A 16,058-nucleotide genomic window follows, 5' to 3' on the forward strand; every position below is an offset into this window, starting at 1 on the left:
ATAAACTGCAGCTCATGTTAATCAACGAATCAGGCCAGGTAGGCAAAACTATGTGTCAAACAGTTCCATTGTAATCAAAGAACTAACGTTATGATTCTTCGTCTTCTCACCTAGAAATATATCCGCAAGATTTTGTCCCAAGAAGTCTTCGATCTCGTACCAACGGTATCCGACTGCAACAAGACACGCTACCATGGCTCCCGCGCTGGCTCCAGCCATCCGGCGTATCTTGGGGAGGGCGCCAATCTCCTCCAGATACTGAAACACGTAAAGTAGTACTTTAACGGCAAGCCCTTTGACAAAGCTAGCGAAAGGAAATAAATTTTAGATGGACTATTGCTCAGAGTTTGGGGAAATGATGATTTTCAACAGGGGACTGACAGCAATCAGTACAGTCAAACGCCGCTCTATCTAACTCACCATTGCTTGTACACTTTATCCAATAGACTAAGGAGGCGGGTTATGACAATAATGGATTTGTATAGCGACTAGATAACACGACACGGTGCTCAACGATGCTGTGAGAAGAGTCTTGAAGAGGAGAAAACACGGACTTGGACATAATAGTGAGTGGGTTTGGTTTTACGCCGCACTCAGCAACATTCCAGCTATAGGGCGGCGGTGTCTGTAAATAATCGAGTCTTGACCAGACAATCCAGTGATCAACAACATGAGTATCGGTCTGCGCAACTGGGAACCGATGACATGTGTCAACCAAGTCAGCGAGCCTGACCACCCGATTCCGTTAGTCGCCTCTTACGACAAGCACAATCGCCTTCTATGGCAAGCATGGGTTGCTGAAGGCCAATTCCACCCTGGGTCTTCACGGGTAAACAGTTGCTTAGGACCAGACCCGATTTGCTGTCTGGTCTTTCTGAATGTTCTGTCTTTGTCTCGTTGCTGTTGTGACTAAAATGCACCTTCACGCACACTTTAAATAGCCCAGAAATGGCCTCCATTTCTTAAACTGAAACTCGACACCGAACATGAATAGACGTTAGCTTCCCATGCATACCACCGTCCTCAGTTTTGCAACAACATCAATGTTTCCTGTCAGAGGTTTTCATTACGGTTTGAAACTTCTTATCAACGAATCAGTAATGATTTTTTTCACAAGCGATGACAGAATTCCCATTCATACGTCTAAAATCGTAAAACCAACATGTGCAATCAGAGGATGGTATTTCGATTTGAAATCAGTTATTATCTATCCCAAGCAGTGATAGAATTTCCGATTTCCATTTAATCCTTTAAAACAATACCGTAAAATCAAAAGGTCGTTATTAAGATTTGAAACCTCTGACTAGCCAACCAATAATGATTCTTCCCTAAGCAGTGATTGAATTCTTATTCATTAAATTCACGTTTAGAAGATTAACGTAAGCTCAAAATTACGATTTGAAACCTGTGGTAAACAATTAGAAGAAATAAACGTTAAAAAGATTACCTTCAGTGCTCCACAGTGGGCAAGCCCTTTGTTCCCACCCCCCTCAAACACAATGTTCTCGAAGGGGAATTCGTAATCCTTAGGATCAATGCACGAAGCTTTGTGGTCGACCTCGTCGAGACTGGAGCCACTCCTGTCAATTCCTGGTCTGTTGGTGCCGCCATTTGCAATATTTGAATTCCCCGCCTCCGCGTTATGTTTGTCCCTCTGTGTTTTGTTTATAACTGTTTTGTCTCTCTTCAGTCTTGATTCAATATACTTATGTCGTTGTTTCTGAATTTTCTCTTTCTCCGTCTCATCGCTGGAGAATACGGTCCCCATATTTCCAGGCTATCGTCGACGGATTGAAAGGATCGGCGAGTGTCCTAGTCCAATCACTTAGTCACGTGACATCTATGACCTACTTTTCGATACTGATAAAACTCGGTTTGGTGTCATTCTGACCAGGTGCTTCACGGTAGGATTTCCGCGTTGCCGTCCTTTACCGATAAAGGTGTCAGACGGGACCAATCTGGAAAGATAAAATTGGTATGAGAGTTCAAAGGTTTGAAAGGTTGCTGTCGATGGTAGTAACATGATGGTATCTGCTGTCAAATTTGACATTCAATGCCTGTGTTGACATCAACCGAGTCTGTTATGAGATCACCCTTCCCCGAAACTCTAATGTCAAAATTGACGCAGGCGGTGGCACACCATGGGTCAGGTGTTGGCTCGTCACGTTGCAATTCCCGGTTCGACTCCCCAACGACCTAGGGTTCCGTCATTATTTAGAGACTAATGTCCTATCGTTTGAAATTACTGCAGTGTATAAGACAATTCATTTTAAAACACGTGAGTTTTAAAGTAAATAAAATTCGGTCAATTATTAAATGACAGGGGCTGAGATTTTTGATACACCAACTATGATGTACTGTAGGTATGAACGCGCCAGATCGATGCTCATGTCGTCAGTCACTGGCTTGACGTCACGTCCAGACATCATTATTTACAGACCGCCGGTCATCAAATACTTGGTAAATGTAGTGTTAACAACAAAAAAACATGAACACCTAAAACCGTGTCTGTGAACCAGTGCGACAATTACGGAAGCTTACACTCGCCTAGCTATTGTTTAAAAAGACAGTATTGAGCAGATGTAGTACATTTATCGCGAGACACGTAGCACAGGGGGATACAGATTTCTGAGAAAGAGGTGGGCGGTGGGAGGTGCACTCTGTTGAGAAGAGAGGGTGGGGTGTTGGTACACACTTCAATTTTACCCGAGTTTCAATAGTCAATGAACAAGGGTGTGTGTGCATGCACTCCTGCACACACACACCCCACCCCCACCCTCCCCTCTGCATCCGGCTAGGCAGTACAATTTGTGACAAATGATTTATCACTGTTTACACAGGGGGCATGTACATCAACTACTTAGAGATATAGGGTTACAACCGGCGACGTTAGGTCGTAGTAGTCAGTATCGGAATGGGGTATAGTGTCCTGGGGCTGACACTATGAAAACTATTGTGCATTGTCCTGGACGAGAACAAGAAGCCCCACACTCACTCACTCACGCACGTATGCACGCATGTTTGTCGTTATGAAAGTACATCCAAAAGGGGTGGTGCTTGGGTAGTTAAGTGTTCATTCGTCACGCCAAAGAGCCGGGATCGATTCCTCACATGAGTGCTGACTATGAAGCCTATTTCTGGTGTCCCCTGCCATGATATTGCAAGAATATTCCTAAAAGTTGAATCACTAACTCACACGCTTGAGTGAGTGCGTGAGTGAGTTTATTTTTACGTCGCTTTAAGCAATATTCCAGCAATATAGCAACGGGAAACACCAGAAATAGGCTTCACACATTGTCACACGCTTGAACCCACTTCAGTTGCAAATAAAAAGCCAGTAGTTTCTACTTCAGCTTCATTGTCGTTGTGAGTATGACCAGGTAGGTTTACACTGTTTAAGATAGTGGAACAGGGTTCAGTCATATCATCAATAATATATTATTGAGAAAGCGACCGGTTTGGATAGTAAGGCTCTGCTGCAATCACTAGCGGGCTAGGAAATAACGTTTATATATAATACCAATGTGGGGAATCAAACCAGGAACCAATAGTATCACCTCTGAACCACCCCATATGACACAAATATAAATCTCTTAACGTTAACAAATATTCTTCAAAGCAGAGTAAAGCCAGACTCCCGGATTTGACCTGTATGAAAGATACAGACCCATTCTCCATGGAACATACTCCAGGGAGGCTTGTACAGGAGAAAATGGCGCAAAATCTAACCTATATAGGCTATATATATATATATGTGTGTGTGTGTGTGTGTGTGTGTGTGTGTGTGTGTGTGTGTGTGTGTGTGTGTGTGTGTGTGTATTCCTGAAATGTCGAATTTCCGTTGGAAAAATGTATTTGACAAAATGATAGTGTTGAAGGGACCCTGCCGCAGATAAAGGTGGCCAGTAATTATCACTTCCAATTACGAACCAATATTTTTAAAGGAGAATTAATGCTCACCAAATCTTTATGAAAGAGACATATTCTGCTAGTAAGTTCAAATACGGGTTTTGTTAACAATCAAATTCATGACTGACAGAAATGAAACATATTTTCTAAAAGGGACAAGGTTCATGCACACAGGCCTTTTGTTCATATAATGTTTGTGTCATTAACAAGTCAGCGTGATGAACAAGTATGCAACACATGTACGGCCAATATTTACATGCTGCACACATGTAGCTAAACTGCCACGGTGGAATAAAATGCAGTTCATCCCACGCATGAACTTAAGTCTCAGCGATGTTGATTTACCCTTCCCTCTGTAATAATCCCAGTCTCCTAGACAATCCAGTCAGACAATCTTGCCAGAAACTCAAGGATTGTTATCATGAACAACGTTCAGGGTACAAGACCCGGCTCATCCGACCCGTGCCAGTTTGCTATCGTAAACAACAAAATGAAGTATTCTAAGTGCCTATTCTAACATGGATCCCAGCATAGGCATGTCTCAATAATTATCTATGTTAAACGGTGGCATGGTATGGTAATGGACCAGAACTATAACACAGACTTTAGTTCCAGCATAAAAAAGCAGCTACACTGTACACACACACACGTGCGCGTATGCTCGTACTTTCGCACGACCATCCATGATGTGCGCTGTGTTTAACTGCAACATGATTCCTCAATTTAAGCATCATCCAAATCACCTCACCTTAAACATGATTCAATTCACCTCACCTTAAACATCATCCAAATCACCTCACCTTAGGCATCATCCAAATCACCTCACCTTAAACGTGATTCAATTCACCTCACCTTAAGCATCATCCAAATCACCTCACCTTAGGCATCATCCAAATCACCTCACCTTAAACATGATTCAATTCACCTCACCTTAAACATCATCCAAATCACCTCACCTTAGGCATCATCCAAATCACCTCACCTTAGGCATCATCCAAATCACCTCACCTTAGGCATCATCCAAATCACCTCACCTTAAACATCATCCAAATCACCTCACCTTAAACGTGATTCAATTCACCTCACCTTAAACATCATCCAAATCACCTCACCTTAGGCATCATCCAAATCACCTCACCTTAAACGTGATTCAATTCACCTCACCTTAAGCATCATCCAAATCACCTCACCTTAGGCATCATCCAAATCACCTCACCTTAAACGTGATTCAATTCACCTCACCTTAAACATCATCCAAATCACCTCACCTTAGGCATCATCCAAATCACCTCACCTTAGGCATCATCCAAATCACCTCACCTTAGGCATCATCCAAATCACCTCACCTTAAACATCATCCAAATCACCTCACCTTAAACGTGATTCAATTCACGTCACCTGACCCTGACATGACCCTGACCCATCATCTCTCTTCACAAACTGCGAAAAGGAAAATACTTTCCAAAACTTTCAAACTGTTCCTCTCTCGCCATTTTCAATTCTAAATACAAATGGCCCTGTAAAATTTCCACGTAATACAATTTTCCTCAGTCATTAACTGCTGTTACCAGAAATCCCAGAGATGTTTATTCAATGGTCTTTTATTTTAGTCAACTATGTCCGGTTTACAATGCATTATTCTCATTGCAGGCTATTTGACGGGAGTGTTATTTTAGTCAGCTATGTCCGGATTACAAAGCATTGTTCTCATAGAAGGTTGAATGACGGGACCGTTATTTTGTCAGTGAACGTAATTGAGAGAGTTTGGATTACAAAGCACGTCTTCATATATATTATGAACTTTGGGAGGAAGAGCGTATTCCGGATTAAGTAGAAAAACGGATTACACAGGGTCTCGATTTGACAGATTCCGCTGTATATTCATCCTTCAGTCATTTTAGAAAAGATCTGTACACAACGTGCATGTAATGAAAAATGGTCGCAGTTTACATAAGCCACTAGACCTGTCTCGACAGACAGTGGCGCTTGATGCCTTGGAAGTGCGTGTGGCGTACAGACTTGTAAACTGCTCTCTTCAAACTCAAGTACGTCCGTGGCGTTGCATGGAAATACCCAGACATCTCGGAGATTATCGTTTATGAGCGTAATAACATAAAGGCAAGATTGCACAAGCAAAACGCACACACAACCATCACCCAAAGGTAATACACAGATACGCACACGAAACAAACACCTGCCACTGTACGTACTAGAATCAAGGTCGTGACGCCCATCCTGTTCCAATGACCATACATAAGGAAGGTAAACGGATTTTGTTCTACTTACAAGCTTGCTTGTTTATACCCCCTTTGTCAAGCTTCCCAGTCCATGTATGAATTCATCCGCTACATGGTGACATTATCGTTGTACATTCCACACAACATATCATTAATAATTCAGTCACACATCGCATCCCCTCTGACAATAGCGGAATAGTATTAACTGATACGTGCACCACGCCCACCTGCAGACAGACATTTGTCCACTCCTTCGTACTTGTTAGCTATACGTTAGCGATGACGCTGGTTAAATTCAGAAATACTTAGTCTTTTCAAAGCCTTAATGTGTCTGATATATACTGTACCCCATCATGTCTGCCAGTGAGTGAGTTTAGTTTTACGCGACACGATGTTCCAGCTATATGGCGGCGGTCTGTCGTTGAGCTTGGCTTTATGTCACATGGACACTATTCCAGTCATGTACTGACGAGATCAAGTTTGCATTTATTACCGTTCTAAGTCCATGGTCCAAAAGAGTTTTGTTTCAAAAGCATATATTTTTATTTGACTATCATTTAAAAAAAAAACAGAAAATGTCATAGCACCAAATACAAATGCCACCAATTCGTTATTCACTTTACAATTTATGGTACAGGCCAACCTCTGTCAAGTAATTTAGAATTAGATGCCCGCTCACATGGGAATGCAGATCTTTCAGATTTCTCGCATCATAATGGGAGTTGCCTGCAGTCGAAAAGGCAAAATCTGCTTGATGGTGAACACTACATCGCAAGAGACACACATAGGAGGTCCATCCCCATCCGTTTTCAGCAGGTAGTCATGAGTAAACGGCTATAGCCAATATGGCATCGTCGTAAAACTACTTCATCACGTCACGTCTTGACTAACAACCCATGTAGGTATAACCAATTGTTGGCATCAGTTCATGAAGTTTATTTCTTCCTACCTGGGTGTCCCACCTGTCTTGCATAAGGTCACGAGTATAACTTTTGACAGTGGGTTTGAAGTCACTGTACGGGGTATATAGTGGAGGTACGACCTTGTCAAGAGCTGCTACGGCGGTCTGTAAATAATCCAGTCTGGACCAGACAATCCAATGATCAACAGCACGAGCATCGATCTACGCAATTGGATTAAGATGACATGTGTCAACAAGTCAGCGAGTCCGACCATCCGATCCCATCAGTTGCCTTTTTGACAAGCACAGTTGCTGAAGACCAATTCTAACCCGGATCTTCACGGACCAAAATGTCTAGCTAACCGTCATATGTGAAACTGCACCGGTTTGGCGTATTGATTCTTCACTCCTTTCGGGACCTTGGATACAATTCATCCCAGCACTCTTCCCATCCAGAAGGTCAAACCATTTGATTCTCTTCGGTTGGGGAAATATCTATTTGATCTCAGGTTTACCAGTAAAATATTCTTTCACTGTGTGAACTTTATCGTAATCGCGCCCTTATACACTGGGAAAATATCCATGAAGATCCCGGTTTAAATTGCTCTTCAACAAGCCATGACTAATCGGATAGGGACTCGGTCGACACTTGCTACAGTATTCAGATTGCGTGGATCGATGTTCATGATGTTGATCATTTGACTGCCAGGTCGGAACTGGGTTATGTGCAGACCGACACCATGTAGCTGGATTATGGCTAAGAGTGGAGTTAAACATCCAACAAACACACAAACAAAACTATTGAAGTGTTCATAGAGGAAATATCATGCTCTTCTTGAAATAGAGAAGTTAGATATAATTCTCTCTCTCTCTCACACACACACACACGCACGCACGCACGCACGCACACACACACTCACACATACGTACATACATACATACGTACATACATACATACATACATACATACATACATACATACATACATACATACATAATCGTGCGTGAGTGCTTGCGTACATGTGTGAGAGAATGTGATGGATACATGACGAGAGGAAGTCAGATTGTTTGACTTTTTCAAATTTAAACTTACATTACGTTTCCCGGTAACCACTAATACCAGAACCATTACACATTACGCATTGACTTTCATGAGGCCCGCGCATACAAACACGTTTCCAAGGCAACCGTACCTAACTGCCTATGCAGCCAGCATTCGAACACCTGTCCACCCTCCACTGAGAGTCTGCCCATTACCTGTATGTGTGGTCAACTGGTCATCATGGACATTAGGGACAAACACTTACAGACTTTTAGAGATTAGACCAATGATCATTCAACTGCCCAGTCGGCAGACTCTGCCATACATATTAGCGAAGCGACCATTTGGCATTCTTTGAGGCTAGGGTTTTAAAATCACTTTATTTGCCATGTATGCTTGGAGAGAAAAAAACATATAGGGTTTTTAAATCACTTTATTTGCCATGTATGCTTGGAGAGAAAAAACATATTTTCAAAAGCATTAAATCTTTTATTAGACATGCAGGATTTGCTTACAGCATACCAGATATAGCCTTATGGTTAAAGCGTTCGCTCGTCTAGCTGAAGATCCGGGTTCGATTCCCTTCATGAATACAGTGTGTGAAGCCAATGTCTGATGTCCCCACCATGATATTACTAAAAGCGGCGTAAAACGGAACTCAATCTAACAACATACCGCACGGTGTTATCTAATAAATTATAGTCTTTGAACAGCATTTAGAAGTGATACACATAAAGACAAACATTTTAGATGTCATTTTCTGAAATCCATTCTTGTCTGTATAATCCGGATATTTAGGGAGCAGTCTGGCAAAATGATAAGTCCAAATACACATTAGATACCTTTCAAAATGGAATTTGACCTTTGAGACACAAACGTCTCAATTGTGAGACAGTGGGTATTGTATGGAATATGGTGTGTTTAAGTTCGGTGTGGAAATGCGAAATATGAAACTGGATTTGACGAGACAATACAAAGGTCAATTGAAAATTAGCACAAAAACACCATAACTCAAAGGTCAAAACACGATCCCTATGACAAAGGCACCTGCAACGAAAAAAACATTTTGTTCTCTGTTCAAGTCAAAATGAAACATGGGTATACGCCTTCTGTTGATAAAACGTAAGCCATTTATAGTGTTGTAGAGATTTATATTTACATATCTTAAAATTCAATGTTATTTTGAACGTATCGCTTATTTTCAACTTACATATCTTTCAACTTATATGAGAGTGAGTGAGTTGAGTTTTACGCCGCTTTTAGCAATAGCCCAGCAGTATCACGACCAGTTACACCAGAAATGGGCTTCACACATCATACCCATGTCGGGAATTCCACCCAGGCCCTTATTCCCGAAACGTTCGTAGTCCTAAGAATTCGTAACTTTGATCGTAGCCAATGTGTTAAGAATGGGCAAAAGAAGTTCATGAGGCTACGAATGTTTCGAGAATAGCTAGCCAGGTCTTCAGCGTGACGAGCGAATAGTATGACTATTTCAAGACAAAAGGAGTGGGATACTTTTGTCATGTGTATTTGTTTTTACAACATCCTTGAAAGACTTACGTAATCCCACATCCCTTCTTTCAACCCCGGACAATCAAATTGGTTGCGTTCTATCGTAGTATGATATGACTTTGACCTTGACCTGCATATAATCCATTTGGACAAATGTCGAATCACAGTTATCGTTCTTGATCGGGACTCCAAACGAGGTCCTCCACATACAACGTCTTTCTTGTCGGTGTAATCAAATGCATTGTCAATGAATGATTACAATTCCGGATCAGCTTACAGTCATGACAGATTGGCAAACATAGCATTTGCTGATTATCTAGATAATTGTGTAAATGAGGCTATATTTATCCGTGTAAATGACTCGTCGTGTTATCGGCCTACAATCGATGTGCTCTACAATTAGTATCCTCCATGACACCGTGGGTTGTTTGTGTGAAGGCTGGAACAAAGCCACAGACGAGCAGACAGACTTTGTGTGGGAATGTTTGTCAAGCCTGCTGTCGCCTACATCCATCGCTTCTGTAACTCCACCAATACATTAAAAGGTAACACTCAGTGAAGGGATGGGGAATTTGCACTGAGGCGAAATAACGCTGACCACGATCGCATATATCTCGCATACACGCATTAACATGAATGAGTGAGTGAGTTTCGATTTACGCCGTGTTTAGCATTAATCCAGGAATATCACGACGGGACACGCCAGAAATGGACTTCACACATTGTACCCATATGGGGAATGGTCTCCTGCTTGAACGCTTTAACCACAAGGCTACCCCCACCGACACTGCTTTAACCACAACGCTGCCCCACCGACCCTGCTTTAACCACAACGCTACCCCCTCCGACTGCTTTAACCACAACGCTACCCCCACCGACCCTGCTTTAACCACAAGGCTACCCCACCGACCCTGCTTTAACCACAAGGCTACCCCACCGACCCTGCTTTATTCACAACGCTACCCCCACCGACACTGCTTTAACCACAAGGCTACCCCACCGACACTGCTTTAACCACAAGGCTACCCCACCGACACTGCTTCAACATGAAGGCAATGGATACGTTTCATAAATATCCCATTATGTCACATGCGACATATTTAGGATTGGAACTCTTGAAGAACGGGAACTTTCCAAGCTAACAGACAACACCTCCGAAACATTTCGTTGTGTACCACTGTTCCATAAATTCTGGCTTTTAAATGTTTTTGTATCTTAAATCCGACACAGGGCGCTTGTAATTCAGCACCAGTTTCAGTATTTGATAATCCAAGTTCAAATAAATCACTGCCTAGTTCAAGATCAATGCTACGAAGTGTTCTTCCCTTTTCTCGTATATATAAGATTTATATGTTTATCCTCCAATACTCGATTAATGGTTTTGATGTTTGAGTCAAATTTCTCATAAAGGTGCTCAGGTTTGCGACTGATGATTCATGTATTTCTAAATCCTTTGCCGACATCATGTGAGCTCTTCTCAAGATCAGCCTCACGTATCTGTGAAGATCTGACGCATACTGTTAATGGACTTGACAACCCCTGACAGTGTCACACATGTGGTCTCACCTTAGGCAAGTGCGTATGTTCAAAACTGCCTCAGTGCATCCAGCAGAAAATGGGTACCCTCTAGGATAAGTCATATGACGATAACTTTCTAGTGCCAAACAGGCAGCCTGGGTTTTCCGAGGTAATAATGTGAATGCCCTGACTGTTACCGCTATGAGCATTCACCTCATGAGGCGTAATATAAATGCACATATTATTATTACAGCGTACTTAATGGTTATTCATTCTGTATTATTCTATTTTTTTATCCAGTGACGCCTACCTCTCTAAAACAATTGGGATTATAACTGTTGCATCCTGTTAGATCAGCGATTACAGGACACATATTTCGAAGTATTTCCATTTGATGCATTCGAAATAAAATAATTGGAAGGATTATTTTTTTTAAAAAACGCACAAAATTGCCCTGAAAATGCTTTAAAAGGTAATACTGCTTCTGCTATTAGCAAAAATATTTTGCATTGTATTTAAAAAGCTGAATATTCAGTGTCCAATAAAACTCAACTCCACCCCCACCCGATTATCAAACACATAGTCCTTCCAATCACACAATTATATTTCAATTCCATGGCTAAAATTTTGCGGTCAACATTGTTTTAACGGCACTCCCTTCAAACGTGTTAGCTTAATGCGGAAGAAAAACCGGAAGTAATTCAGCTCTCAGGCGATTACCAACCGAAGACCGTCGTCACGATTCTGACAGATGAGGAGCTGCAATAATAGTGTGTGTGGACACATTCTTGCAGAGTGGTACATACGCGCCAATAAATACTGCATCCCTTGACAGAACGCGCGTTAATGTCGTGATCTGATAAGGCGTCATACCGTCAACTGTTACAGTCCTCAGGTCGTTCCTATGTAGCGTCAGTGCTACTTCAGGTTAAATTGACGGCAATCTGGACAAGAGACACGACAACAGAAGGGTAATTTATCATCAATCGGTCATTAGTTTCTCATTGGCATTCCTTAGATTTAGAAACAGTAATGAGATGACGAGCGGAGGTTACTGTCATGTCGTTAAAGGTAGCCATCAAGTGACACTCAAAGACCGGCCGACCTAGACCTCTGACTCAAAATGTTTAACAGAACAAGAGCAAGAATTTTCCGGGAGAGACTCAGTACTAGTAATGACAGGGTTAAGATGAACGAATAGCATACCATCTGGAAATGTTAAAACCAACAAGCAAACACCAACCTCTGAAATCAAGTATTGTAGATTCCATTCAAAATAATATTCATTTATAGATACATACACATATGATGATAGATACCTAACCCCTATTCGTATGTTTCAACATATATGTATACACCTTTCACGCTGTGTACATGTAGATTTCACGTCACTCGTATGTCTATTTCACAGTCTATAAATACAAAACTTCCAGTGTATATATGTATATTTATTTAATGGACAAATGACTGAACCCTTCTTATTCCTCATTTCAACGAAGTTTTTTACACTATATAAACGTAGAATTCATCCTATTTTTATTGTATATTTCTCCCTACATGAACGTATATTTCACACTGTGTGTGTACATTTCACCGCCATATATGCACGTTTCACACCAAATCATATCAATCTTCAGCCTTCACAGCAATACCGTGTTTGATGAGCGATACCAAGACACGACATTTCCCAAGTAAAACAAAGATGTTCACGTCCTAGTCTAGAACGTATCTCCATTACGAAATAGCTGATCAGCAATCAAATAGTATTGCAATTGACACACGGGCGCTAATAATTTGTTCAAGTAACCATTTCCGTAAACCCGATGTTTCCCAACATCCTGTTTCCATGGTAACTTGGCACAGGGAGAAAGCACAATCAGACGGAAGTAGGTTAAGCCTTCAATGAGACGTCAGAAATAAAAACAAATGCGGCCCTACAGCCCAACAAGGCGTACAAGTGAAGCTAGAGTTATTAACCCTTTTTGGTGTAACAAAATGTACTGAAAACATTTTCTGCATTTGGTTGTGTAAAAAATAAATTTGGTTGTGTAAAAAATAAATGTGCTCTTCAGGTTTAAAAAAAAATTCTGGTGTATATGTTGCACCCATATTTGCAACTGACCATCGCTTGGACAATGGATAGTGACCAATGGACAGTGACGTTTTTAAATCTTATCGACAATGAGATGAGTACTAATATGTCATGGCAGAGGTATAGTAAGGTAGACTTTAATGTGTACCGAAAAAAACATTTCTGACGACTACTCATGTTTAAATCGTTTTAAAACTAATACAGTTACTTCACAAACAGTTCTCTCTTGGATTTGAAAAGCATTACGTTAATTAGACCAGATCAAATAGACAGGACATACAAATATCTTGGCGTACAAACACTGCTACATCTTCACATTCTTTCGAAGATCCTCGGTGTAATGATACAATGAAGGTACTTTAAACTAAGGAAACACGTGTTTCTAGAGAGACTGATGTCCGAGTCCTTGATTCAATAGCAACAGAAAAAGCAATTTTTGATCCCATAAATCTTAAAACCGAAAGATCACCTGATCCGGTCAATAGTTAGCGGACAGCGTACGATCTTATATAACCATATTTGCATAAATGTTTTGACATTGTATTTAAAACTCTTCAAAGCGCAGTCTATTTTTAAAATAGTAGTCTACATGAGGAGGGTGACTTCAATAACCCTGACAAGTACAGAGGTATATCTCTGATGAACGGTATTGGTAAACTGTGTACTTCCGTCCTCAACAAACGGTTAACCATGTGGTCAAATATTATTGATACAATCTCAAGGTGGCTTCATGAAAGGTTGTTCTACTATGGATCATATTTTCACATTACATGCATTTGCGCGGCACTTAATAATAAGAGTAAGAAAAACACGTAAATTATTGTAACATTTATTGAGTTTAAGAAAGCCCTCGACTCAATAGATCGACCAGCATTATGGTTATATTTAAGACGGGTGATATTGGATAGGAAAATGTTATTTCTGGTAAACGGTATTTATGCCAGCGTAAATGCTTGTGTATGTGGCAATAGGGGATGCACTGACTATTTTGAGTGCTGATTAGGTGTGATGCAAGGATGTCTGTTAAGTCCTATTCTTTTCTCCTTCTTCATTAGTGATTTAGAAAGTGAAATAATTCATAAAGCCAAACACGGTGTAGAATAATATCCAGATATTTGGGACATTTTAATATTGTTGTTCGCTGATGACGTGATCTTAGTATCCGACTCATTGGTAGGTTTACCAACTAGACATTTTGGAGAGTTACGCGAAAGAATGGAAATTAGATGTTAACCTTGATAAGCCAAATATTATTGTATTTAGAAAGGGTGCACAACTCGCTGATTGCAAAAAATAGCTTTATAGTGGCATTTCAGTGCAAATAGTTTCTGAATAAAAATATGCTGGCGTTATTTTTAATATACATAAAATATGGATAAAACTGCAGTTGAATTGCCGGCAAAAGCAAGATGCTTTAATGCATGTAGTAGCCACAGATTCTGAGTGTGAGAGCTAGTTTAATTTTGCGCCGCAGTCAGCAATATTCCAGCGATATGGCAGTGGTCCGTAAACAATCGAGTCTGGACCAGATAATCAAGTGATCAACAGCACAAGCATCGATCTACGCAAGTGGCACATTGACAAGTTGTCACCCAAATCATAGCATTACATGTTGTTGAAGGAAAGTCCATTCAATGACTAAACAATGTTAGTCCTGTTGCTTGTGACCATACATCTGAATATACATTTTATGCCATGAATATGCATTCATATATACATGTAAATATAGCAATGAATAACAGCCACTTTTAACGAAACTATTGAATAGTTATTAAACACTTTGCGATTAATGAATAGTTATGAAATATTGACTAGTGAGGGAATATTTGTAGTTTCGCACCGGTTTGCGGTGCAATATTTCACCGGGGAACTCCAGAAATGAGCACCACACTTTTACCGTATTGGGAATCGAACCCGGATGTCACCCGAGACGATGGTATACTAGCATGTGATAGTCACATAGCTACCCTATCATGACTAGGTATTGGGCCGACTAACTTATTATCGAATATGGTAAAAATGTAATATCTTCAAGACACGTTGTACTTTACGGTAACGTATTCCATTACAGTAACAGTATATATTCACACTGGGTGTACTGTGTCTATTCGTAATAATTGTAATTCGTCAATGATTCGTGTAATAGTTTGCACGAGTTCAACAATATGACGACTGTCTGTAAATAATTCGGATCAGACAATCCAGTGATAAACATTACGAGCATCCATGTACGCAGTTGCGATACGGTGATAGGTGTCAAGCAAGTCAGCCATCATGTGATTGCTTTACTGAAATGCATACCTTTCAAAACTATGTTAGCATTGACAAATGGAGAATCAGGGCGAGAATGTTGGCCTACAGCAACCTGTGCTGATAGAAGATGACGGTGATAAAACAAACACTGGTATGAATTTGCTCGCCAAACTCCCGGAACAGTACGACGAGAGAAACTAGATATGCGCTTCAAACATTGTACCCATTGCCCCTGTTCACCATGCAGTGAATGGGTACCCGGTGGGACAAGATGTCAAACCTTATATACTTGGGTTAACCGGGATAATACATTCAAAGCATAGATATAAAATGTCCTTGATTCATTAACCATTCATTAACATGTAGTGGTCAGGACATTTTTCCCTTGGGACAATGAGAGACGCATAACAGTATATAATTGTATACTGTTGAGTATATCCAGTATATAATTTGCCATAACTGTAAATGTAATGCTGTTTACATACATGAACTGTCATACAAGTGACCGTTGTGTATTTGTAATAGTTGATACTTACAAAATGTATTTACATTTTCAATAATCTCTATTATTATGTAAGTCATCGTTCCGAT

General features: G+C 40.6%; 1 protein-coding gene across 1 annotated transcript in view; it reads right to left on the minus strand.

The window, feature by feature from the left end:
• The window catches only part of LOC137255709 (uncharacterized), a 45,118-nt gene that overhangs the window by 22,295 nt on the left and 6,765 nt on the right, over positions 1-16,058 (minus strand). The window contains exons 2-3 of the mRNA XM_067793200.1: positions 1,448-1,958; positions 111-258 (exon numbers count right to left, since the gene is read on the minus strand). Coding sequence (XP_067649301.1) covers positions 111-258; positions 1,448-1,768 — 469 coding nt within the window. The 5' untranslated portion in view covers positions 1,769-1,958. The remainder of the gene's footprint in view (positions 1-110; positions 259-1,447; positions 1,959-16,058) is intronic.

Source organism: Haliotis asinina, chromosome 11 (genome assembly GCF_037392515.1).
Source record: "Haliotis asinina isolate JCU_RB_2024 chromosome 11, JCU_Hal_asi_v2, whole genome shotgun sequence".
NCBI lineage: Eukaryota > Metazoa > Mollusca > Gastropoda > Lepetellida > Haliotidae > Haliotis > Haliotis asinina.